This window comes from Mastigoproctus giganteus, chromosome 12, assembly GCF_048544385.1.
Source record: "Mastigoproctus giganteus isolate SK-2022 chromosome 12, ASM4854438v1, whole genome shotgun sequence".
NCBI classification, from domain to species: domain Eukaryota; kingdom Metazoa; phylum Arthropoda; class Arachnida; order Uropygi; family Thelyphonidae; genus Mastigoproctus; species Mastigoproctus giganteus.
In genome coordinates, this window is record NC_143586.1 from 40,971,302 (window position 1) to 40,998,686 (window position 27,385).

The following is a 27,385-nucleotide window of genomic DNA, read 5'->3' on the forward strand; positions in this document are numbered from 1 at the left end:
GCAAGGAGCAAGCACGTGAAGGAAACTCGACGCCCGTATTTCAACATCTGTGATCGACAGAAGATTTCAATCACAAGGGGAGGAGAGTGAACGAAGAGAAATCCCATGTAAGTAAATCGTTGCAGCCATTTCAGTGTGTTCTGTATAAGAGCGACTCGCTGGACATTGAACATGAAATATGGAGAGGCAGATTTGTGGTAGTATTCAGGAATAAATGGATGAGACTAATTAAGTTAGACTTCGTTCTCCATCCAGGGTGTTTATCAGGTTATATTAGCTTCTATTGGCTTTTTTCCCCCCTCTTGGGACTCGTTTCCTAACATCTTTCTGACACGTCATATCGTTAGCAATAAAAACAATACGAACTAGTTCTTTGTTGTTTAGCCATTCGGATGGCACGCTTAATTATGGATGGACAATGGTCATTTTAACATTTGAGAATCTTTTGGGTAGTTCAGCAGTTGAAACTCCGTTTTGGATAAATTGTAACGCTCCAGTTCGAACTAAAAGTTCTTTCTATTAGCAGCCAGAACGGGTTAAAGATTGAGAAGAATTTCCATATATACTTCCTGGACTAAGATGTTTATTTAAGATCAAATTTTTGCGATGTCATCATTTCCTCTGTGGATACTGTTCGGTCTGTTGAAAACACACTTGACCATCCACTTATATCGTTTATAGTTAAGTTGATAATAGTGATAAACGTAAAGTCCTCTTTAAGAGGTTGTTTTTTTTTTTTTTTTTGTTTTTCAATCACGTGAATCTGCTTCTTGTATAATATGTCTCAGGCCTTTATGTAAATATGGTCATCAAATTGATTTATCTAAGAGGAGCCCATGTTACTTTAAAGATAAACCTAAAAAGAAAAAGGAAATTACATTTATGAATTATTCTAGAAATATTTAGAAATTATAGATCTATCAATGTCTTTATGGATCGTTCCCTAGCAACTAACAGGCAGTGCCTCAAATATTCAACCTTGGAACCGTGGGACAATACGTTTATGTAGCACGAGATCGTTGGTTGTTTAATATGCATACACTGTGTTACTAAAAGATTGGAGACTAACGAATAAAGATATTTTGAACAAAACCAATATGTTGGTGGCTTTGTCGGATGAAAGGTTCTCCTTGGAGGGGGATCCTCACTAAATTTCATTAGAGGGGAAATGCTTTGGTGTGGTGGAGCTAAGTTTCTTTTGGAAGTTTTTTTTTTTGGCAGGAATCAACCTGAAGTAGTAGTCCTGGCCTGGTCGAAGTCCATACATCGTTTCCAATTTATATAGCTGATGTCCATTTGTTAAAATATGGTCCTTTAAAGGTTCTTCTACTGTATAAAGGGATAAGTTGAAAGAGCAAATGTTCATACCCCTAGTGGCATGAACAGCTGTTTCTGATTTCTTGATCCCGCTAAATTTTACATATCTGGAACGTTCTCTATTCTAATGTTTAGTTTCTGTAGGATCCTTTTGGCCATGAAAGATTTGTGGACTGCACTCCACAAATCTTTCATGCCTAAAGATAATACAAAGTGACCAATGGAGCGATCTCATATTCCTAGTTTAAATTTGGAAATGACGCTATGATTATCCATGGATTAATTTTGAAATAACTTTGACCCAATTCCTAAACCAGGTTTAGGAATTAAGTCAAAGCACCAATAATTAATATACTAATTCTGAATCATCATCGTGGTCAAAGAGTGGTTCATTTCGAAATTAATTCAAAGTTAACCTCATGATCGACAGAACTGGCCTTTAAAGGAGAAGGGCATCTCCGGACAGATGAATCGCTGTTTTCGTTTGATTATATGCGCTATTTTCACCCGATGGAAGAACCTGAGTATGGTACCAACCCGGAGAAAGATCTGAATCAAACTACGAACCACTGTGGTGGCAGTCCCACGGTTTCGGCCTGCTTCTTGTAGTCTGGTTTTGGACTGATGGGTTTTGTAGATCGCACATTGCAGAAGGATTGATGCTGTGATATCCCCAATTGTTGCAAAACTAGCGCAATTTTATGATCGAGAAACGTGATGGTAACCTTTTTTTCATAATGTCTAATTGAAAAGACGTATGAGGGGCTCGTCCATGGAGGTCATCACTTGCCTAACTAGAAACTATTTTGCTTGTAGAAATGGAGAAATATTTTGAAAACATTTAAAAAATATTATCCAAGACGACTTCTGTTTCTTTTTGTCATCCCAGAGAACGTCGAGTCTATGTTTGAATTCAACGCGAGATCTTTATCGACAGCTCCAGTTATAGTTCATGAAAAATTAACTTTTTTTAGGTGCGTACACAAATGCTTATGTTGTCTCCACCCTGTCCGTCTATCCATCCAAATGTACTTCGAATTAAAACGCTCATTGTTTGCTCGATGAAAGACTAAAGTTTCCCTTTGGGTGGGTGGGGAGAGTTTCCAACTATGAGGTGTCTCAAAATAATGAATTCATTCGGAGGAAACTATATTGATGTACCGAAGTGTTAAGTGTGTGGTAAGGAACGAAGGTAAACTTACCGAATTATACAAATTTTATTCTCGTAATATAACAAAGTATGTTAAGAGCAATCGAAGAGACAAAAAAGATTGTTACCCAATCAGTCTCAAATGCAACGAGAGTAAAATTGGACGCCAGTGACCTCATCAGCTTAAAGTCCAAAGTTTGAAAGGGGAACTGGGTTAGCAAAAGATTGATTTTTCTCTACCCAGCGCACTTAACTGTGATCCAAGACAACATCTCTTGTTATTTGAGTGGAGAGAGAGAGAGGAAATTGTGATGTACAAACATCTGGTACCCCGGTTCTTTCTGGGCGTGTCACGAGACTACCCGCTGAACTGGTCTGAATGACATCATGCCGGTGTCAGTTTCGAAGTTGCTTGACCTGGTTTAAGAAATTAGTTTCGAAAACTGCTTGTTGAAGTATGTTCTGTGTACGTTCGCGAAGCCACACCGGGTGACCTCAGTAGACGGTGCAAAATGGCCCTTTTTTTCTGGTTGAATACGTATTCTTGACATTCAAACCGAGACGTAGAGAATGAATTCTGAATGGTCCTCTTTCGTGTTGTATCCTTCCTCAGTCCTGAGATATACGCTCGCAAGATTTCTGGTAAAAGGTAAGATGGTTATTGCGTTTGGTAGATTACTAAGTTCATTTCGATCCTGAAAATCAGAGGCTTATTTGTTATTTTATTCAATAAATTCAGCTAAAATTCACGCTCGACATCTTGAAACTTGTGACTCAGCCAAGAATAGATATTTCTCTGTGATTTTCTTTTTTTTTTCTGATCAAAAATAGCACCTGAATTTTTTTTTTAAAGCGAGCAGCATAATATAGAAGCGTTTCCCTGCTGATGATACAGGTATGGACTCTTCCCGATCTGTTTCCCCAAAGTGGATAACGCATTATTGTCCCATGAAGAAAGACAGACCTCAGGATTCATGGTTTTCTCAAAAACAACTAATGCTCCCAGGCCAAACCATGAAAAATAGCCCAGACCATCACCCTCCAAACTTCATCTCTCGGCACGACCAACAGGTAGGCCATGTACAAAGACGTGTCACTCCAAAGCACAGCTTTCCATTGGTCTACGTTCCAAGAACCTGTCTTACGCGAAGCTAGATGGAACCACCATTATTCGGGGCTACTGATGGCTACACGACCGTGGTAATGCAGTTGTCCAACGTCGACCTACGTTCCCAGAAGACGATTCTTTATAGCACTCTTCCCTTTGGAGGTTTTCCAGGTAGTTTCTTGACGGTTTCACCACCAGTCCTCTTCCATTTGTAGACCACCCCCCCCCCCAGTCATCGACTACAGATCTTCACTGCTGTTGAAATGTCACCTACAGACCGATTGCTTATGTGGCACTCTATTATCATTCTGCGCTGGAAGCCTGTTAACTCCTATCATCGCGGTATCTTGAATTAACAATATTAATATTCCCTCGAAGGTGATGTTGCACGTGATGTTGCAAAATCACTTTAATTTTGTCGACTTAAAGTAGAACTGTAACTGTTTTGTAGTTCTTGTATGCTGAAACTTTTGCTCTGCACTTACCATTTTATTTTCTTTTTAAGTACAGACTACATTATTAGGAGAATTGTTACCGAACGTTTCATAAGATGCTGTTATAATCACAGCGTAAGAACCTCAAGAGATAGATAATTGCATCATGTAGAACACGAGACAAATACTTCAAATTGCGACCCTGAAGACCAAGATGACTACTGGCCTTGAAGTGTTGCGTCAACGTATTTTCTGCCTCTCTGGGACACAAGCAGCACGTTGATTCTATTTGCAACTCGCTCGAATTGCTCTGAGTAAGTGGAACTTGAACGTAAGTCGCTGGCATCTTTTCTAAATACAAGTTGGAATCTTCGTTTGACTATCCACTTATACACTACCTTACCAAAACAATGTGGATACTGGCATTTGGAAAAACGATAGTTTTAATGATGAGGTTCAGGCATTTTTATTTTATCTGCGATCAGAAACCTCAACTCTCTCTCCAGAGAGAGTTGAGGTTTCTGATCCAGAGAGAGTTGAGGTTTCTGATCACAGATCTAACAGCTCTTAATCCACGCTGTGTCTGTGGTAAATGGACAGAAATGGTATAGTCAATTTTTGCCAGAGAATTTAAGATACTTATGGGATGATAATTCTCAACTTTTCTGTGGACTTGCTCTTAGGAATGATGTGAATGATGTTAGCTTGCTTAAAAAATCTGAGTTAATGGATAGAAGATGAGTGCAATTTGATCGGGTTTGCAAAGACATCGGACAGTGCAACTTACTGTTAGCTTGCTGGAAAAGAAGCCAGCAAGCCTTTTATAGATGGGTGAAAAATGATATGATTTACAGGGTCCTTGAAGAGGAGGAGGACCTGCAGATTTTGCTCTTGTATTTCTTCTCTCCACAAGCCGAAAATTGTTCATGAATAGAACAATGGTACAAAGTTCTTTCCATGAACAGATAGTTCGTGGATAGACAAACGTTGCTACAACAGGAACAGATAGTTCGTGGACAGAACTTTGTATCAATATTGGTTCTATCCAATACTGGTACAAAATAAACAAAATTAGTTCATTACAATTTCATTAATTATAATCATTCATTTTTATGAATTATTATAATATAAAACTGTTAATTTTGTTAAAATATCTGTTTAAAATTCGGTCATATTTGGACCGAAAGTCATCTCTAAACTTTGGGGCCCTGAGCTTTCGGCCCACTGCTTCCATGTTTTCATGGCCCTGTCCCTTTTCGTTAAAGCTGAAATCATATTCTGTTCAACATATGTATGGTTGATTCAGGTTCAAGTCCAATACAAATGAATTGCTGCCCTAAACAAACAGTCTGGTTATAATCTGCAACAACCATACGGTCAGAAGATAGAGAATACAAAAAAACAGCATCGTATTTAATAATCACATGGCCTTGAACCACGGTCATTCAACACGCACGTGTACTTATCGTACCCCTGTGTTTGATTGTACCCAAGGTGAGATCAGCAAGTAGGATCATGTTCCAGCTTTCACGCGAAAAATATGCTGCAGGGGAGTTGCCGAGAAATGAGATGCACGTGAGCCAACATTAGTGCGGAATATGTTCGGGATTAGCGGAAACCTTTTCAGCGTCCCCCCCCCCCCACCTTCCCCCTGTTTATATACACGCACGCGTCTAAATTCCTTTCTGTAGAGGACTGGCCATTCATACCTTTCTATGAGAAAAAATTCAAATGCTTGCTTTAGGGAAGGTGTTGGAGATTAGGATTCAATATTGGCGCGCATCGCCACTCAAGTTTCGTATGAAGAGCGAATTACGGCCGTAAGCCGTATCGGAGTGTTATAAAAGGGGAAACCGCACTTTACAAAATTCCTCGCGTTCATTTCGCGTTTAATATTACTTGCGTCAACCGAGAAGAGGTACTGCTGCACACCAAACTGAACAAGAGGCCTCTTTTCTATACGTCGCTGAAACAGCAGATCTCTTGGGGGGTTTGGAAACTTAAAGAGGCTGTTGCTAGCATCAGTTTTTGTTGTTTTTTTCTCGTTGAAATAAGATGAGTCGTGTGTACGACGATCATTTGATCGGTAGAAGGCTGGAAAAATTTTAAATTCTCCAGTTGGAAATGTAAACAGTGATTAGTTTGACTATATTCAAAATAGTGGAGAAAAATCCACAATAATTGGCAGCCATGTTGGATGCGACTATTTTAGATGATGCTTTGCCTTTTTGTTGAGGTTTAATTAACAAAAAGGCATCGGTACGCGCTTTGTGTATTCAATACTTGAATTCTGTAAGCGATAAATAATTATATTTGTTTGCTGCTCTGATCAGAATTTGTTCTCTTGACCTGAACTTCTCTTGAACTGGTTCGCGTTGCAGGGCACGCGTTTGTGCAACTGTAAATAACAAAAACAAGTGATGGTCGAAGTGCTTGTTTAGCAGCATAATATTATGCACAAAATAACCTGCTTTCCTTTTAGAAAATTTAAATTTATTTTTTAAATGAATAATATTTAATAGTTTGAATAATATTCTAAGAAGTAAAAGGATATGTTCAGAGAAATATAGTTTGTTTTTTTTTGTTCTCGATATAACACAAATCTCGTAGAAATACTTTCTGTTAATATTTATTACTATTAACCAATAATATTAATACTAACTCACACGAAATATTTGATAATTTACTAAAACAGCGAAATAATTAAATATTTCTCTTTGGCTGAGAAGAAAAATGCGTGGGATGCGTATAATTTATCAGGAGATATTAGTGAAGTCCCCTAGGGTTCGGTGTTGGGCCCATTGTTGTTTTGTATATTTATCAATGTTGATTAAGGTATAGAGGCTTAATGTCCAAGTTTGCAGACGATATGAAGGTTGGCAGGGTTGTTAATGACAATACGCTATTGCAAGAGGATCTAGAAAAGTTGAGCAGATAGGCTGAGAGGTGGCAATTGAAGTTTAACATTGACAAATGCAGAGTACTGCATATGGGTAGCAGAAACTCCAGAGTAACATACCAACTGGGCAGTGCTACACTCAGGGTAGTGGAGAACGAAAGAGACCTGGAGGTAATTGAGCAGTCAGATATGAAGTTTTTTGAGCAGTGCAGAGGCTTTCAGAGCAGCTCATGGGATCTTGAGGAATTTTGGTAGCAGGTTTAAGGAGGTGATTATCCCCTTTTATAAGGCAGTGATCAAGCCACACCTTGAGCACTGCATACAGGTCTAGAGGCCTCATTTTAGGAAGGATGTAAAGTTGCAAGAACGAGTACAGAGAAGGGCAACAAGATTTGTTGAGGGGAAGAAAGGGGTGCCCTTACCAAGGAAGGCTTAAGTTCTGTAAATTGCGGCATCTGGAGACTAGGCATCTGCAATGTGATCTGACTGAGGTGAACAAGGCCTTGAATGGGTTGATGGGATTCTTCCTCTTGCTCAGGTTACGAACCTGAGGGGGCATAAATTCAAATTGAGGAAAGACAGTTGTAGAATAGATGGCAGCTCACATCGAACAACTTCTTTGCAACTTTCTTTTCACTAAAGATCGCCTGCTATTTAATGAGGGACCAGTTGGTCCTGAAACAGGCTGTCATAGCAGTCTCATCTCTTAAACAAATGGCCAATTTACCTTTTCGAGCGGCCATCTATTTCAAAGTAGCTCAATACCAAGGCTACTTGTTGCAAAGGTAGATTTATTCTATTGTAAAAATTAAGATCATCGAATTATCTAAACACACAAAATCCTTCTGGCTGTAAACGTCTTAATCTGAAATTTCTTAATATCGGATTGCGTTATTTTAAAAGTTATTAAAGAAAACCAAAATTAGACAAAAAAAGTCTGCTTCATGCCACTTTTGGACACTTCGGCCCCATTAATAACTATTATCTGACATCATCAAGTTGCCAAGTTAGAAAACGAACTTAAAGCCAAATGTTCAAAGCGTGCGCAATATCTCCAGTTTAATGGGAGACTCGTGTAACCGTTACCATGACTACCAGTCTCACGGAAATAGAGAAGCCAACTTGTAGATCCGAAACGTTGTTTTTTTTTTTTTTTTGGAAATAACAGAACCCCTTTACCAGCTTATTTCGAAAGTCATTTGCTGAAGCTGTATTTTAGATTGTTTGGAGACTTATAACGAAGCTATTTTTAAACATTAATTATTTGAACAGCGAGTGCAGTTCTGTCAACACGGGTCAGTGTTTGTTTACCTCGAGAGAAATTTGATAATTTCTGCCATCACTTGAAAGCGCTACATCTGTGAATTCCAGAAAGCTGCCCCCCCCCCTAGATGTGGGCCCTAAAGGGCAAGATTTAATATATGAATCAGACTCTTTTGTTGAACGGAAAAGAAAAGGCTGTCTTTCTAAATTAAGCCCCGAAACAGGTTTACAGTATTTACAACTCAACCCTCTTATTTCAGACTTTTTGGAAGACTTCCAGAAGGCTGTCTCATTACGAGTCTGTCGCAAATATGTAAACTGGGGCAGTGTTGATGTTGAAATAAGTAAATATATTTCCCTTTAAATTCTGGGACTACTACGCAGGGTCAGAGAAGTTACGAGCGCAATAATATTACCGCATTTTCCATTACGTAGATTCTTGTGATGCTTGTGGCTCTGATAATATTAAATACAAAAAGGTCAGCTTAATTTCCACGACAATACACCTGCACATAATTCACTTATTACTGCCTTATGAATGGCAGCCAATGTAACGTATTCGCCTGACCTCGACCCTTCGAATTTCTTCGTCTTTCCATGTCTGGTGTACATTTTGCGTGGTGAGCATTTTTCTGACGATGAAGCAGTGATGATGTACAGTGTCCTGGTTTCCAGGGCAACCAGACTCGTTCGGAAGCGTATTCATAGGTGGCCAATGGTTCTAGATGAATATGGATCCTTTAACTTTACTGAGCCATCATCGCATGCAAGAGTGGTCAGTGAAAATCGGGCATTATAATATGCATTGTCAAATATTCGCATGCTTTTGGTAGGATAGTGTATGTGTGTATATACAGTATATATATATAGTTTCAAGTACAAGAGACCATGGTAAGGAGGGAGAGAATTTAGTGCTATTACACACGTAGTTGGCTTTGCATTAGCAACACTCCCTCCTCTGCAGTAGGAATGGTTTGGTCTGTGACGCTGGTGAAGGTTCAATGTTGGGAACGGCTGATATAAGAATGTAGCTCGCACACGTGGCCATCAATTTTTGAGTGTCTGAAAGGAAGAATGGGTTGGCGTCGAGATCTTCTCTACTTTGAACGTAGAATGATTGTGGGAGCAAGACGTGCAGGTGCCAGTATCTCGACAACAGCAAAGTGTTCCTGTTCTGTGGTATCACGAGTCTACTGTGACTGCTTCAACAGCGGTCGAACAACTGGCCAAAACGTCACACGTAGAACAGCCATGTGTAGTCGATCTAAACAGTTGGGCATGTTTAGAACCTGCAAAAAAGGCATTATTGGGCAACGCATGAGTAACGCTACCATAGGACACCCTGCAACACCTTGTGGAGTCCATGCCAAGACGTGCAAGGGCTGTATTACTGGCAAAACGCGTCCCCACGAGGTATTAGGCAGGTGTTACCAGTGCAAAATCAATCCATTGTATGTCTTTGTCCTCATAATCACCGTCCTTCCACACCTGGTTGATAAAGCCTGAAGACGAATCCCATCAATGATGTGAGGAATTTTTATGGGACTTTTTCCCCCCAGCAAACAGACCAAAAAATACAAGCGATTACAGACAATATACTGACGCCTCATTGCCTTAGTCGCATTGGTTCTTAATACGCAGCTTTCATCAATGTACAGAGTACAATACATGATGATATATTTTTAAAGAAATATAGTCGATAATTTTAAAGTGTGTGTGTGATTTATAATTTTTTTTTTTCACTTTTTAGTGTTTAATACCTTCTACTTTACATTAATGAAACTAAATTTTTTTTATAAACTTTCAACCATTCAACAAATTTATAAAAAATACTTTTATCTTATTTTTAAAAGTTTCAGTTATTGTATATAAAAATCCAGTTCATATTCTGCTTTAAATTTAAATGCTTCCTTTTCATTTTCTTCTCTTCCCTTCTGTTTCGTTTTTCAGACAGTATTTATGAAATAACAAATTACATTTTAATTAAAAGTTTTTAATAAAAAAAACGATAAGATTAATACATTCAGTAAAGGACGTATTCCACGTAATAACTTAGCTCTGAAGAACAAATAGAAAACGCTATTTTCTTTTTTTTTCTCTTTTTTAATTGGAAAAATAGTTTCTTCCATTAAATTGTATTTTTAACATAAATTGGAAAGGCTAGTGGTTCCATCTGGTGTCAAAAGTTAGAACTGTAGAATTGAATTCAGGTGTATAAACACCCATAGACTCAAATACTTTTGAATTCCCAACATCCTGTACGTTAATATTAAATAAAGCGTTGGAGGATGCGATACCACATTTTCAACTTTCGTTTTTGATCATTCTGGGGAAACTTTGATCCTTTCTGCTGATTCTGCAGTTCAAATTAGGTACATTTGCATATTATCGATTGGACTTCGTGTACATTGAACGAAGAGTGGAACACTGAATGTGGTTTATTGTCGTTCATAGGAGGGAGAACTGAAAAGGATATTAATGCCAACAATAAGGGGGTGTCACGACTGATTGATGATGCCAAGAAGAAAAAATGCCATGGTATAACCTGAACGCGAGGGTCCTGAATTAAACTGATTGCATATGGTGAGGTATCCACGTTGGTGAAAAGAGATTGTGAGCACGAAAGCACAGAAACTTAATAAATCTGATTTGGATTTATTCGACTGTTGGAAGGATACATTTAGATGAGGGACACCAGCTCGTTTCTTAGTAATCCAAGATTGTCTGAAGGAGTCTCGTTTCAGATTTGACCATTCTTCCATCAGGATATTTTTCAGCTGCTGTATTGTGGTCGGTAGAGAACCGAGAAGTCGAACTGCCTTCAACATTCTCAATTGGATGCAGATCTGAAGAATTAGGTGGCCAAGGTAGACGTTGGAAATCCTGGAACCATTCAGATAGAATTTTTGCACTGTGGATAATTTCATTGTCGTCTTGAACGAATCCATCGCAATCTGGGTAAAAATGAAGCATAGCAGAGTGAAGTTGGTCCAATACACAGAAAAATATTCACATACCACCTCCAGTATCGCTTGAGTGGTAGACACAAGATAATCTGAATGCATAGCTTCATGATTGTAGATATGAGTCATGAGGTTCACACCAAACTTTCACCCTACCATTGGTACAAAAAATAAAGTGTAAATCGAGACTGGTCAAACCACATGATCTGTTCTTTACTCTAGTCCATCTTGGTGTTGATGGTACCGATTCAGTCGAATCTTATTATTTTCTACAATGATTAAAAGGGTAAAAAGAGTGGAAAACTAAAGGAACAGGCCAGTGAGTGTATCTAATAGACTATATATTGGCCAGTGAGTGGGATATGCTTAATAGAATATGAATTTGGCGATTGTAGAGATGAGTCCTGCAGGTGAAGAAATGACAAAGTCCAGTGTGCAACCAATAAACTGAATTGTAGCTATGAAACTGAGATGGTGATGTAATTACTTTTATAGATGATATTGGTATGCTCTTATATGGACGAAATATCCTGACGGTACACTAAATAATAATGAGCCAAGAGGTGAACCTTGTGGGTCTTCGGAAGACACAATGAAAAAAAAGATGACTCGCCCTAAACTGTAGATACTGATTTTACAAATAAAAGTATTTCATCGTTCTTCCAGGGATAGTGAACGGACGGATCCTACCACAGTTCCTTTGCTGTTGAACAGCGATGTTGTTCTTTGATGAAGATTGATGATGATGGAGTCATTCTGATCAAAACAACAAGACTCGAAAATTACCGTGCCACAATGTCAGAAGAAGGTTTTGTAAACTAGGAGGAACTCTTATAATTTTAGGTTGGAATTTTTATAATTTTAAGGAGGTTCTTCTAAAATAACCAAGCCAAAGTTTTTATTAGGGGGAAAAAAAAAAAGGATTTTTGCTGTAATTTTTTTCTTATTTTTCGTAGCATTTCATGATTTGAAAATAGTGCTGCCTGGTAGTGAAATACCGAGCAAACTCGTTGTGAACCAAATAAAAGTTTTATGACGGACACGTGGTTTAAAATTAGTAAAGGGCAAAAAATAATTATTAGTCCAGAGCAGCCAAATGCCCCTTTCTTGTATTTAATGGACTAATTCCAAGAAGGCGCTTTTACATCTCATTCGCCACATCATAAGTTCTTACTTCTTGCGATTTACGCTTATTCACACGCCTGGCATTGAACAACTAACCTTGCGTAGGTTCCAATCGCGAAATTCTCACCGTGAAATTGGATGGTGAAATGTGTAGACTCTGCAACTCAATCATTCCACGAGACATCATTAAAAACGAATTCAGAAAGCTTAAGCAGAGATTGAACAGCGCGTTACTCGTTGGGTAATACACAACCCCATTGTCTAGCTTTCAATTCTTTGGTCTAATGGTTTTGTCCAATTCTCCCTCGCCTAAGAGGCACGCGCCATCAGTTAATGCTGGAAACACATCCGGGAAACAATTGGATGTCATTTAGAACCACGCCATACCATTAGCGATCATTGCATGAATGACCCGACTCATTACGTTGATTTGTCTCTGACTTGGTTGGAACAGACATACCTGATGTCGAGTGATGCTTCGAAAATCATGATTTCGAGGTGTCTGACATATTCTTAAACACAGAATATTCATATTTTTCACATTTTTCGATCAATCCATACAACTCCAAAGAAATTTAATGAATTTGACATCCTTTCTTTTGAAAAGTTCTAGAAAATCCTCCGGTAAGATTAGTGTATCGAGAGGTTCTCTCCCAGCAAATTTCTTTCATTAAATTTGCAATAAATCTTATATTAAAACATATATTTTTATATATTAAACAACATATTAATTGTTTTAATATGCACTCACCGGCTAAAAATATTAGAAACCTTTAATCAGTATCTATTAAGGCTACCATCTAGCCTGGCTCCAGATTTGACCATTCTTCCATCAGGATATTTATTAGCTGCTGTATTGTGGTCATTAGAGAACTTCGAAGCCGAATTGCCCTTTCCAATATATCCTGACATTTCTCAATTTGATTCACATCTGGAGAATTAGGCTGTCAGGATAGATGTTGGAAATCCTGGGGTTCTTCGGACCAATCACAGTTTTTGCACGGTGGATAGCTGCATTGTAGTCTTGAAAGAATTCATCGCATTCCTGGTAAAAATGAAGAATTGCAGAGTTAAGTTGGTCGGATAGGACAAAAAGATATTCATTGGAGTTAACACGACCTTCTGATGATATGACAGAACCTAGTCCGAAACATACCCCATATCATGATACCACTTCTAGCCTCTTGAGTAGTGGACACGAAAGAGCCTAGATGAATGGCTTCACGAGGTTCACGTCATACTTTTGCCCTGCCGTTGGTGCGAAAGAATAAATCGAGACTTGTCAGACCACACGATCTTTTTCTACTGTTTCACAATCGTCTTGGTGTTGGCGGCACCACTCCAGTCGAATCTTTCGATTTTTTACAGAAAGAAGTGACTCTCTATAGACGCATTACTACAAAATTACATCCTTCAACTCCCTCCACTTAGGTCAGTTGGAGATGGGTCTTTCTTTGCTTAAATTGAATTTTACAGTCATTTGCTGCAAATTGGACCTTCTGTTGTGAGCATAATTCGATTTAATTCCCATGGTCTCTTTCTTGGAGTACCAACTTTTTGCTCCATTTTCCTATCTCAGGAGAGAAGACCAAATCGATGCTACTCAAGGGAACGTTGCAACTGATTAGACCTCCAGTCATCAAAACCGTTAGTACCCCTGTCAGGCTCTATTCAGATATAAAATACCTGAGAATTATCCTTGATATGAAACTCTCCTTCCATCCACCTCTAAAATACCTATCCGACAAGATAAAAAAAAAGTATTCCACCATGATTTCACGAATAAGTCGGTTGACTGGGGCCTCAGACGACAGGCCTTGACGTTAATCTGCTCGTATAAAGATATATTCATTCCCATTGCCACCTATGGTCCAGCTGTTTAGTGCACCAGGGTTAGTTACTCTTTAACGAAATTGATCTAAGCTGGACTCAATTCGAATAACAATACTACTCACGGTCACCCCAACGCTCCATGTTCTTGCGGAATACATGCCTCTGCATTTAGAAGTCACCCAGAGAGGTCTCTTCCAACGTCAGTACCTTTTGTATGAATGGTAGGTCAGAATGTATGGGTACATCCTGACCCACCCTTTCTTCTTTGTCTTCGAGCTGTCTTTCCAATAGTTTTTTTTTATTTTTTTCTTGGCCAGAGAACGATGGGCTGTCTGGTTCATCTCCCTGTGGTGGTGGCAAGTAGCGTAGAGTCCCACTAAGGGCCCTGCGACCAAATAGCCAGAACAGCAACAGAACGCAACAAAATACTACCCGTAAACAGCATACTACACACACTTCTGGCATTAACAGAGTTCTGTAACTTCTCAAAAGTTCTGACGGGTGCTCTGCCCCCCAACACTATGCCACTGTGTTATAGCAGAGAAATTCTCTAGGCAGCTAGTATCGCTAGCTGCCCTCTTCTTAGCACCGACTGCTTACTTAAGCATTAGTTTCTCAGAGTGCAAAGCGAAACAGAAGAGCGTAAAGTTGTAAACATCAAGGGTTTCGAATTACCAGAAACCACCGAGACTGTTTATCTCAGTCCAAGAGGGTAAAGTGTTTAGAATTCGTCCCAGAGGTGCGCATCAAATCCACTCCCTCCGGTCCTTGAAATTTCCTCGTTAGTGAACACATCAACACCTATGCGAAAACGCTTACCTTTTTTAGGGCATGTTTTTCGAAGGAACAAAAATATGGTAATCTCGTGGAGAAAGATCAGACCTGCAGGGAGGACGTCTGAGCATCCACCAACAAAATCTGTCCAGATCGCATTTTTAACAAACAGAGCCACCGAACGTACCTGGTCTTAAATATTCTCCATAATGGTTGTGGCGGTCCTTGACAGCAGACATCTTTTTATTTCCAGCTGGTAATTGGGGCATCGCGATTCATATTCATATATGCATCTTTATTTGCATATAAATGAAATGGGTAGGACATATTATTGGTTGAGTAGGGCACAGATGAGTTCTACATTAACTATTTTGTTATTGAAAGATGATATTAGCGCCGGTTCTTGTGAGCTATTTGGCACGTGGAAGATCAAAGTGCACTCATATGGACACATGCGATTTTTAATATGTAATACCGATCCTGATGAAATCAGATCTTAGCGAGGGTTTCGTATACTTGAACTGTTAAAAAAACAAACAAACGGATTGATCAATAACCAACGAGCTCTGTGAACGAAAGCTTCGTGATTTGAAAAGTTGATTACATCTGGAATGCGGTCAGACTGGTTATGATGAAATAACTACTACTGGAAATGCAGACTCGAAGGGCCCCATGGACGAACGTGATAGGAATCCAAAATAAACGCCGTTAATCTGCTGACTCGCATGCATACACGCGAACGCAGAAAATATGCACGTGCATTTCTGGACCATTTATGACTTCCGTGTTGAAGTAAAGTTATAACGAAGTGGGGTGTCTCACTAAAAAAAAAAAACTCCTTTGTTGTTCAAAGAATTCTACAAATGTCTTTCAGAATAATACCATCAATAAGATCGAGTTTCTTTCTTTGTTGGGTTGCCCAAATGGTTCAGATTTTGCCATGCTTCAAATGCAAGAGTTTGTTTACCGAGCGAACTTTCCATAACTGCCGCTAGAGGCGCTCTCCCTGATCGCCACTGAGCAGACTGTGTGTGAACATGCCAGTACTTGTCCAGCTAGTGTTGCGTGAAGAGTTTTTTTTTTAGCCGCGTGTCACTGACGATCGTTTTGAAGCAAGTATCGTGTCGGACATACAGATTGAACAGCGATATGTGATTCGTTATTGTGTCAGAAGGGGCTTAAATGTATCTGGGGCAGTTAAACAGATGAATGAAGCGTATGGTAATGAGTGTCTTGGTCTGCCATAATCCAGGGTGAAGTGTCCCTCAATACAATGCTCCATACGGCTAATATTGTGCACGCGGTGATCACTGCCCTAGGTGCAGAGGTTCTGCCACATTCCCCTTATTCATCAGATTTAGCCCCGTGTGATTTCTTCCTGTTTCCAAGTCTGAAGAAAGCTCTGAAAGGCAAGCGTTTTTTCTCCGATACAACGATGCTCGCTGAGCCACACCAGAAGCGTGATCATTAAAGTTCAAGAAATCCACAGAACATTCAGATGATGACAATTAAGATAAGATCTCGCACCAATCCTCGAATTAAATGATCATCCCTCATAACATGTCTGGGAATTGGTGTGTTCTGTGGTCAATTTTCTGTTTGCTGGACGAAAAATCCAAGTTCCAGGATGGAAAACCATGCTACTCTCGCCTGAGACCGACTAACTCAGCCATGTTGTGAAAAGGCCCATAAAAATTCCTGACGTCATCGACAAGACTCAAACTCAGGTCTTTTCCACCCGGTGTGGGGAGGACGGCGATTCTATCAACTGTGCTACCACGAGGACACACTGTCAATACTTAATAGTGCGTTGTTGCATTATGCCCAGACGTAGCTTTGGCCCTTGAACAATTGACTCCTCTCCCATCCACATTAGCAGTAAACTTAATTAGGCCTGAGTGTTGATAAACATTTTTTTGTTTTTATTTCTTTTTTTCAAAAGAAATTTTTTAAAGAGTTTGTGTACTTTAAACAATATGAATAAAATAAATAAATAAATAAAAACTTTTATTCTCTCTGTCTTTCTAGATATTGCCTTTGCTAAGAAGAAAAATATTTTCGCTTAGATCACAACTTTTATATCATATTCAAGTGGAACAATAAGGTACGTGTTGGTCCCTTTTTTTTTTTTTTTTAAATATTTGTATACTTGATTTTCATAATTTGGTGTTCTGTCAATTTTTAGAATATTTTAAAACTTAAGAATTTTAGTTTGTTTTTATTTAAAATTTTTTAAATTTTATATTTTGAATATAAACTATAGTCAAAGCTGTTCTTTCCTACTGCACACATCTTCACTCCAAAATTTGTAAACAGAAGACTAAATCTAAGATAAAAAAAAAAAAAAATTCCTCACTCTAAGTTATTCTGTAAACATTGACCCTGGTGACGTCATCAGGTGAGACCGAGGGGATTTTTCGGAGCTCAGTTTAACTAACTGGAATTTGGTCTTCACTTCAGTGGGAGTGTGGGAAATGAAAACATCGGGATTAACGCCCATCAGAAATATATTTCTTAAATGGTATTGATTAATGGGTTGCACACCTCGCACGTGCACCTTCTTGTCGACTTCTCATCGATTAGTACTTTCTGGATCATTCACCGTTCATCTACAAAACTCGCGCGTCTGTCGGTTTTTGTCTCAGCCGTCTTTCCCCCCACTTGGTTCGATGTGCGGACAAACGCAGCGGATGTTGTGGTGTGATTCCCCCTTTTGTTCTCTGCCACGGCAAGCTCGTGATGAGCAGAGGAAACGTTGATGGAAGTATTAAATGGGAGTGACGTTCTCAGTGTCTCATTTCCCGTCTCCAGGGAAACTTGTGTCGTCAGCCCGTGCGGGATCACTTCCTCTCCCTCGTCTGCTTTACGTGTTGACGTTTCTTCAATCATGACGTCACCATTATTGGAGCCCATGGGGGCGGAAGGAGGTGGGGTTAGAGAGGGGGTTTGTTTACTAAACATTTTTCTCTTCAACAATTATGGAATAATCGTAAACAAAGCAAAAATCGCCCACTTTGTTTGCATTTGTTTTATAATTTAATAAAAATATATATAGAAGGTGTTTTATAGAGTTGCCTAAAATTTAAAAATAGTTTTAAATATTAGTATATTAATAATTTTTATTTTTTCTTTAATATTTATACCGTAGGATTTCTAATTTAAATTTTAGTATATTTATATAATTAACCTATAATCTTGGTGTCTTCATAATTTTGTAAATTAATGTATACTTCAATACATTTAATCGCAAAGATTGAATTCTCATCCTCAATAACTCGACTCCCAGTAGATGGATTTTCTCGAAATTTTACAGTTCAATGAGTTCGAATGATTTGTCCATCCTCCTCAAATTTCATTAAAATCGAACTAATAGAAATCTAGAAATTATTATTTCTTTTCACTGACTTGATTATGTTTGCTACTGTGCGTTGTTTGGATGGATGAATGGGCAACCTTGTATTTTTTGTCGTTAATTACATATTAACTTTTCATTAGTATTTCCAACAATTAGAGAGATAGCTGAAAAAAAGAAAATCATAAATTAATATAGTACTTAAGACAAACTTAATCTTCTAGTAATTATGGTAAAATAAAATAAATATGGTAAATATGTTAGTAAGGCAATAAAGTTCACGGCTGTTGCCATAATGTCCCACGAGTCCTAAAATAAACTGAAGTCTATGTTGTAGTTCAAATTTCCTCCAATAGATGGTGGTACAGAGATTTTCCAATAGGTTGACAGATTGCAAGTAACAACCAGTTTTGTTAGTTAAGTTGTACCAGTATGTTTGAATGGTATAAACTGTGTTCAAAGATGGACTTGAAATGTTCTCGATAACCCAAGAGATGGGTGTTCTTCAACCTCTTGAAATGAGGATACAGTTGTAAAAGTTCAGGTTATGGCAAGAGATCGTCGTTTGATTCTCAGACTGGTGGCTGATGAGTTTCATATGAATAAGGAAAGGATTAGTCAAATTCTGTGTGAAGGTTTAGGGTAAAGGAAGGTCTGTGCAAAATTTGTGCCACACAGCCTCACGGATGATCAGAAGCAATGAAGAGTGTCATCATACGAAGACTTCATCCATACTTGCCAATTCTAATTTCCTCGACTGTACTGTCACTGGAGATGACTCAGTACGATCAATGGACGAAGCGTCAGAGCATGCACTGGACCCCAAAATCATCACGTCCCCAAAAGAAGTCCAGGATCAAAACGATGCTGATCATGTTTTTCGACAAACGGATAAGGATCCACAAGGAATTTGTACTTGATGGGGAGGGATTCAATGTTGCTTTCTATGTACAGATGCTTCAAAGACTATTGAAGCGCATTTTCTGGGTGAGGCCGAAATTTCGAGAGAAAGACAGCTGGTTCTTGTTATGAAGACATTTCTGGCGAAACATGTCATTGTACAGGTCAGCCATCCACCGTACTGTGTCAGTGGACGTCTTCCTCTTTCCTAAGGTGAAAACTGCCCTCAGAAAAAAAAGATTTCAGGATGGTGAGGACATAAAATGTAAGTGCCGAACTGATCATCTCTTTGGATGCCTTTGTTGACTCTTCTGAAACTTTTAGAATGGTGTAATAAGGGGATTCAATCAGCTGGTGATTACTTTGAATAAAAATAAAATTTTAAAGACAATTTTAAATTGGCCAATGAAATTGTGTAGAGCACGTATGATTCTCCATAAAAACAACTGGAAATACCTTCGCACAATAACTACATCAATGGATGGCTAGACACCAACGGATTTTGATAACATTTTAATCTTACGACTAATCAATTAGGCGTAATATTTTTATAAATTGTCCGAAAGGTTCCCAGAATTGTTAATTTGCTTAATAATCACAAATCCATCGCTTAATAATTCTCAGCTTCTTCCTACATCTTTCCAGCGAGTGTTTAAATATCATCTTTCATCCCAGAATTCATTTTCCCTTCTGGCCGGCACTAGTCTATTAGCCAGCCTGGCTTTACGATATGTGTGTCGTTCGTGTAATGGATACCAATTACACGACACCAGCTGATAGCTGTGGTCCTTTATGTGAAAGCATCGAGGTTGGTCCCTTAAGTGACTGGACTTCCTCCGGAATACGCGACTACAATGAAAACGGGCTTTCAGAAAAGAAATCAATTTTGCTAATAGATGAAAGGGAGAGTTCGCGTGCCAATCTGTCAGTTGCTAGGCAACAGTTGTTGACAGGGTGCGCAGTCAGCAAAGGGGGGTGAGGGATGATTATAAATGGAACCACGGACACCACGTGGGGGTCTGATTAGTCTTTTCTGTATGGCTGTTGTTACCCGTTATCTTCCAAAGGAATATTTGATGTGGTACACACTTGAGTCTGCTATCTCGTGCATTTAAGGGGGGGGGAGGGGAAGGAAGGATGCATCAAGGCCGCCTCCTTCAAGTTATTATAATACAACGTACTTCAAATGACAGTTGGCAAGATGGCATAATGCCCAAAGTGCCATCTATGTGAGTTGTTTTTAAACTGAAAATTACCAAGGCGACTATTATTGGTGTAAAGCGCCACCTGACGTAGGCTAAATTAAATTATTATTTGTTTATTTATATTTTTTAGGGTAAAAACGTCACCATGCCCGAATCCAAAGTAGACACGAACGCCAAAACGCCTATGATATCGGGGTCAGCTGTCGCTCGCCTTACTGAAGTACCCAGATCATTTTGGCAAAAGGTGAGAGAAAGACCTTTTAGTTTTGAATAAAATGTATATGACTGCCCAGATTATTAGTAACACGTTTCCATACATGTCGCTATAAATCTATTTTATGAAGGACACAATATTTGAAAAGGTTTTTCGCTTTGTTTGATATGTACATTTTTACTTTTTCGTTCTTTTAATATTTTAATTAATTTATTATTATTTTTTTTTTTTCACAGCTGGTTGCATGGACCATACGCAATCTTCTACTCGTTTTAACTATCTTAGGTGTACTTCTTGGTATACTATTTGGCTTTCTAGCCCGATTTGGATCATATAATGATGACATCATAATGCTTGTTTCTTTTCCTGGTGATATTTTGATGCGGATGTTGAAAATGCTGATCCTGCCACTCATCGTCTCTTCCATGATTTCAGGTAAATAAACAGTTTTTTTCTTTCTCTCATATTCTTTTAAATTAACCAAAGGTATACTTTTCGTTTTTTTAGGGGTTTCCGTTTTTTTTCAATGTTCCATTTCTCAGCACTTCCAAATTACCATAAAAATGAAAATAAACAGGATTTTTCTTACTTATTTTTTAATATCTGCAGGTCTAGCTCAACTAGATGCTAAGTCCAGTGGTAAAATGGGTTCTCGGGCTCTAGTGTACTATTTCATTACGACTATCCTGGCCGCAATGGTTGGAATCATCCTCGTGACTTTGATACACCCCGGAGATCCTTCTATAAAGGAGGAAGTAGGAAGTGGTACAGAAGAAAAGAAAGTTTCAACCTTAGATGCATTCTTAGATCTTATCAGGTACGTAAAACGCAGACTTTCTAGATTAAAAAAAAATAACGAATATTAAGCATTCGAAACTTCAATCATTCGGAATTGTGACTTCTTTTCTTTAATATTTCTTTTATTCGATGGCTTGGGAAGGTTGGAAAGTGCTGTGTTGTCCAATGAGAAGTTCATATGAAAGACGTGGGGACACCTCAGCAATGTTTGACCATGGAAAGCAAAAATACAGTTTGTTTTTGCGATTCTCATCCGGGTCATCGATATCCGATCGAAACTGCTGACAAAAAAAAAAAAAAAAAAAAAAAGAAGAAGAAGATTATAACGTTCTAGAAATATCTGCGTCAGCAAAGACGCTAAGACAGGAAAGACCGAGTGTGGGATGAGGAATTTCTGAGCGAATAATCGATTTTCCTTTCGTTCTTATGAGAATAAAACCCCGTTTCTAACTTCTTCTTTTTCTTTTACAGGAATATGTTCCCCGAAAACCTTCTACAGGCTTGCTTCCAGCAGGTGGAGACGTCGTACACGAAAACAAAGCCCAATATCGTTCGAATCTCGGACGTTAACGTCACCAATGCTTCAACGTACATCAATGAGACGCAGTATATCCTGAAGAGAACGTTGACCTACAAAGACGGAACGAATGTCTTAGGTGAGCAGAACAGTCCCAGTCGGAAAGGGATCATCTGTTAAATGAACCATCATCTGGCTTTAATGCGAGAGGATGGATGGATGGATTTCTTAACACACTAAGATGGGCGATATCCTCATTATTACATTTCACAAGCTAATTAATTACAATGCTTTTAGGAGTTTAATGATGGTTTTAAGGATATACCATTGTGAGATACATTTTTAAAATTTTTTTTCAAAGTTCCCGTTGCAATAATTCTTTGTCCATAAAGCACTCTAACTCACTGGATGAACAAGAAAAAATTGAGTGATGAATGTAACGTTATTAAATTAAATTACACAAATTGGCTAAAGATTGTTTAAAGCTAACAATGCTGCATTAAAACTACATTTAATCTTTGAATTTCTTATTTATATGCAAATTGCCAGATTTCTTCTATTTGATCGATTTTAACGAAATATGGAATGGCTGGACAAATATTTTCGGTGGATTGGCCTTGTGATGTTCACAATGAAGATACAGAGCACGTTCCATCTGGATCGGAAAACAGTTCTAAGTACTTTCTTTTTTTCTCCTTTGTTTCCTCTTCATAAAAGTTCGATAATCCTTCTTGCTAGAAAATTTAATGACAAATTGTATTGTCAACAGAACTTGGTAGAAGCCTCTGTATATAAGGACAATAATTTAAAGAGTGCACAAATCAAAACGGGGTCTGCGACCACAAACTTTTGCGTGGTACTGATTTAGAGTTCTGTTTATTATGTCTTTCAGGTAATTGTCTATTTTATTGTTTTTAATATGTCTCTTCCTCCGAGTAATCATCTTACCTGTCTTGTTTCAGGTCTTATCGTGTTCTGTATCGCTTTCGGCATCTATGCTGGTCAAACGGGCCAAGAAGGGAGGATCATGGTCGACTTCTTCGTAGTCCTCAATGATATCATCATGCGTATTGTGGTGTTAGTGATGTGGTAAGAATCCCTTCTCATTATTCTGTAAAATATCCTCTTTATAAATTAATTAATTATAGATTTCCAAAGATGAATTATATATTTATTTTGTTTTCAGGTATTCACCATTCGGTATTATGTCCTTGATCATTGGCAAAATTATGTCCATCAACAATTTGGCATTAACGGCGCAGCAGTTGGGTCTCTATATGGTCACTGTAATTGTAGGCCTCATCATCCACGCGTGTATCACCTTACCTCTCATCTTCTTCGCTTTCACCAGGAAAAATCCCCTTACTTTCTTCAAGGGTATGCTACAAGCGTGGATAACAGCTCTAGGTACAGCGTCCAGGTGAGTTTATTTTCTGCTTAACGTAATTCACCCATTATACACTACCCTCCAAAAAAGCATACATTCCTGTTTTCAAACTCCATTGAAATTTCTTTTACTTTTAAATTACTTTTGTTTCGTTTAGGAAAATCTTAGTCCAGACCGCTTTAAGTGATACACGGTACACCATACTGTTACATGTTCGCGATGAAGTTCTTTTTCCATTATCCTGATCACTAGAATCCCATTGTGTTCAATTATCATTTTCAACAACTATATGCTTCTTTGGACAATGTACATTGCTTGATATTTGTTTGTTCTTTCAGCGCTGCTACTTTGCCCATAACCTTCCGCTGTCTAGAGGAGAACCTAAACATCGACAAAAGAGTCACACGATTTGTGCTACCCGTTGGAGCCACCGTAAACATGGACGGAACTGCCCTTTACGAAGCCGTAGCAGCTATCTTCATCGCCCAGATGAATGGAATTGAACTACAGGCCGGAGAGGTTATCGCTGTCAGGTGAGGATCAACATTTCTAAATTCGTTTCCCGTATTGGAAGAGATGAATTTTTTTACGACAATTGTTGCTCAGATTAATTTAAATCATTAATAAAATTTAAAAGAATATCGTTAAATATAATTGAGGTCAAATATTTATTGTTTTCCCATTTCTGAGCGAGGTCTCTGGAGATTAATCATTCTCTAACCACTCAGAAAGGTCTGGATTTGAATTCCATTTTCAGACCATGAAAATTATACTGAGACTTATTCAAGCCCACAAAAAAGGTTTTCGCATCCAACATAAAGCATCAGAAAGAGGCTCTCAGAGAGATGATTGGCGCACACACATAAGCTCCAACCCAGATACCACTAATCACTTCAAATATTGCCAGATGCTGTCTAACTTGGTGTAAGGCTGCTTTTCTTGGACCATAGATCAATGGAAAGCTGTGCTTTGGAGTTTGGCATAGGCGACCTGATGGTCTGGGGCTGTTGTTCAGGGTTTAGCCTGGGACCATTGGTTGTTTTGGATAAAAGCATGAATGCTGAGCTCTGTCTAGACATCCTGAACAACAGTGAGTTACCTATTGTGGTAGCACGTTGGGAAGACCTATGCCTGTATCAGCAGGACAACACTCCGTTATACTGCTCATGACATGAGCGTCAAAAATTTGGACTGGTCAGCCCAGAGACTTGAGCTCAATGTTACAGAGAACTGTTGTGATGAATTGGAGAGTTGAGTGCATGCGAGGACAGATTGTCCAAAATACAATTCGAAGGCCCTATGGGAGAAAATATCGGAGACCTTAGGACAACAGTCAACTATAATATTGATATCTCTGCGTAATTAATTTCTGTATTTGTGCATGGTTTAGGTAAATAATAACCACAACATATATGCGCGCCATTTTTATCCCAGAATATTGAAATAAGTTCTGAACTCTGTATGGTTCTTTATACCAGTCTATGGAATATGATGGAAGGCTTAAATTTTCCAATTCATTTTAACTTAAAATTTTCTAAAACAGATTAATGAAATATTTAACTTATAGATGATTTTCTTAGAAATTATATATAATTAACTTTTTTCTTCTTAAATGATTTGGTCAGGTTAAAGATAAATGCGATATATACATATAGGTGATTGCAAATATGGAAAATTTCTCTTCGATTCCTGATTCAATATTTATAATATCACCAGCTAGTGATAAAGCGATGTAAATTATAGTAATTTAGATGCAGACACAGAATATGTAAAGACAGGAATCTAATAATCCAAATATTTATATAGTAATACTAAATATTATGTCATTTAAAATTTAGGATCGAAAAGCAATTTTCCGTATCGCCAATAGAATGTTTTATAATTAAACAAAAACAGTCATAACCGGTCCTTGAGGCTGTCTCAGACACTCTCTCAGGTATGTCAAGCTGGGTTTGCTACCTGGGAATCTAAAATGTTGATGGAACTGATATTTGTGTAACAAACAACTCGAGTGGACATAATTTTGGCAAAGTCCGGTCGGTCTGTGAGAGCTAAATCCTCAGCTTGTACCTTCACGATGGTGGACGGTTAGTAACCTTGGGTATAACCTCAAAGTGCAAGTCCTGAAATATGGCACCTAGCTCACTGGAGGTGACCGCCCAGATGCGAACCAAAGTAAGCAGTGGTCGAGATGTAGTGCCCGCACCAGTTAATGTTAGGTAGTAGATGACTCTCATCAACGGATGAAATACCACCACTTTGCTTATTGGATGCTTCAAGTTGTGGAACCCATGTCTAGTCTCCAGGGCAAAGCTCGGGCAACACCCTTCCCCACTCCCATCTCTTCCATCATACAGTATGCTTGATATCTTTTGAGGTTTGTTGGACCTCATGGCAACATCCAATCTTCCTTACATTTTGAGGTTTCAGCTCTAAAATGGTGTTCGCAGGCCGGCCGCTAAATAGTCCACCGGGCCAAACTTATTGGTAACTCTCTAGGAGGCTTCCGGATCAGCTAGGGTATAATCTCTATACCTCTACTCTGCCAATAGTGACCCTGAAGCGAGTCCGATTAGTGTGCAATGCAGGGGGTATTGTCAAGGAGCTGGATATATTCTTGTCATGTGTATGCCATATTCAAAAATTCCATTACTCCATACAGCACGTCCTCCCCACCTATTCTTACGAACTTTTCAAACTAAAGGAACAAACTTATCTGCGAAGAGATCTAAATCTCCTAAACACTTCCTCCTTCTTTTCACAAATATACGTGGTCTCAGTTCTAATCTCAGTAATGTCCATTTGCACTTACAGTCTGCCAAATTTTCTGACAGAATCTCAGTTATCCGTTGATTCAACCTCTGCTCACATAAGTTGCCTGAATTATTCGTGGTACTTGTGCATATGTCCCCTCTGATATTCCCTGTCAGAGATTTAGTAATTTGGAATCTCCTCTTTTCGACTTTATCTGGCTTAGAATCTCTCTACGACATTAAGTGAAATTCGTCTGTTGCCACTATCGTTCTCCCAACTCCACTAATCACTTGGAATTCTTTGATTTCCTCTATTTGAAACGACCTTCTCCAGTCTAACTTTCATAACAGTGAGGTGATTTTAATGTTCACAATTCCAGCTGGCTTCCGTTTTCTATTCACGTTGACCCAGTTGGTCGAGATGCTGAGGCTTTTGCAATTACTAATGATCTCGCATAGATTGTTAATTTATCTACCAGAATACCAGACAATTTTAACAAATTATCTGATTTTTTTTTCACAAACAACCCTTCTAAGTACACTTAAGTCATTTTCTGCCTACACCAAAGCTCGCAACAATTGTAAAGCAGTTATTAATCAGTCCAAACTAGATTTTGAACAGGCTAAGCTTAGAAAACTTGTTCCTTGTCCAAATAGTAGCCAACATTCTGGTCTCTTGCCAAAACTATTGGCCACAACTTTTGCCCATTTGTATTCCCACCTCTGTCAAAGCTTGGTTGTTCTACTTCAGCAAAAAATAAAGTTGACCTGCTAGTATCCTGTTGTACTTCTAACTCGTGTATTGATGATCTTGGTAAACCACCTCCTACCATTCCCAGTACACTTCGTTCAGTGTCTCCGGTGGTCTTCCGACAGAAGGATTTTTAAATAATCTTGATGCCAAGAAAGCTCCATCCTGATGGTATTTCTCCACTTGTTCTCAAAACCTGTGCTCCTTATCTTACACCTGTTTTGTGTCGCCTTTTTTTTTTTCTTTCTTATTCCACTGTTTTTCGTCTTATTTGGAAATTTTCTCATATCCAGCAAGTTTCTAAAAAGGGTGACAAAAGCATCCCATCCAATTATCGTCCCTTTGCTCTTACTTCTACTCTTTCTAAAGTAATGGAGAAATCAGTCAACAACCAACTTTTAAACTATCGAAAAGCCTTCCATCTGATCTAATGATTGCCAGTATGGATTACGTTAAGTGTCGATCTACTGGTAATATTCTGGCTTATGTTACTCATCTATGGACAAGTGCAATGGAAAAGATTGGTGAAACTCAAGCAGTTGCTCTTGACATTCCAAAGGCTTTTGATCATGTTTGGCATAAAGATCTTCAAAACAAGCTTCCATCTTATGGTTTGCCAACTGTTTTTTTTTTGTAATTGGG

General features: G+C 38.5%; 1 protein-coding gene across 2 annotated transcripts in view; it reads left to right on the forward strand.

Annotated features, from left to right (window-relative positions):
* The window catches only part of LOC150076942 (excitatory amino acid transporter-like), a 62,657-nt gene that overhangs the window by 24,340 nt on the left and 10,932 nt on the right, over nt 1-27,385 (forward strand). For both annotated transcript variants that reach the window (XM_090386221.1, XM_090386222.1), the window contains exons 2-9: nt 16,895-16,970; nt 20,454-20,567; nt 20,774-20,972; nt 21,147-21,354; nt 21,807-21,991; nt 22,815-22,941; nt 23,039-23,272; nt 23,578-23,772. In XM_090386221.1, coding sequence (XP_090242347.1) covers nt 20,469-20,567; nt 20,774-20,972; nt 21,147-21,354; nt 21,807-21,991; nt 22,815-22,941; nt 23,039-23,272; nt 23,578-23,772 — 1,247 coding nt within the window. In that variant the 5' untranslated portion in view covers nt 16,895-16,970; nt 20,454-20,468. The remainder of the gene's footprint in view (nt 1-16,894; nt 16,971-20,453; nt 20,568-20,773; nt 20,973-21,146; nt 21,355-21,806; nt 21,992-22,814; nt 22,942-23,038; nt 23,273-23,577; nt 23,773-27,385) is intronic.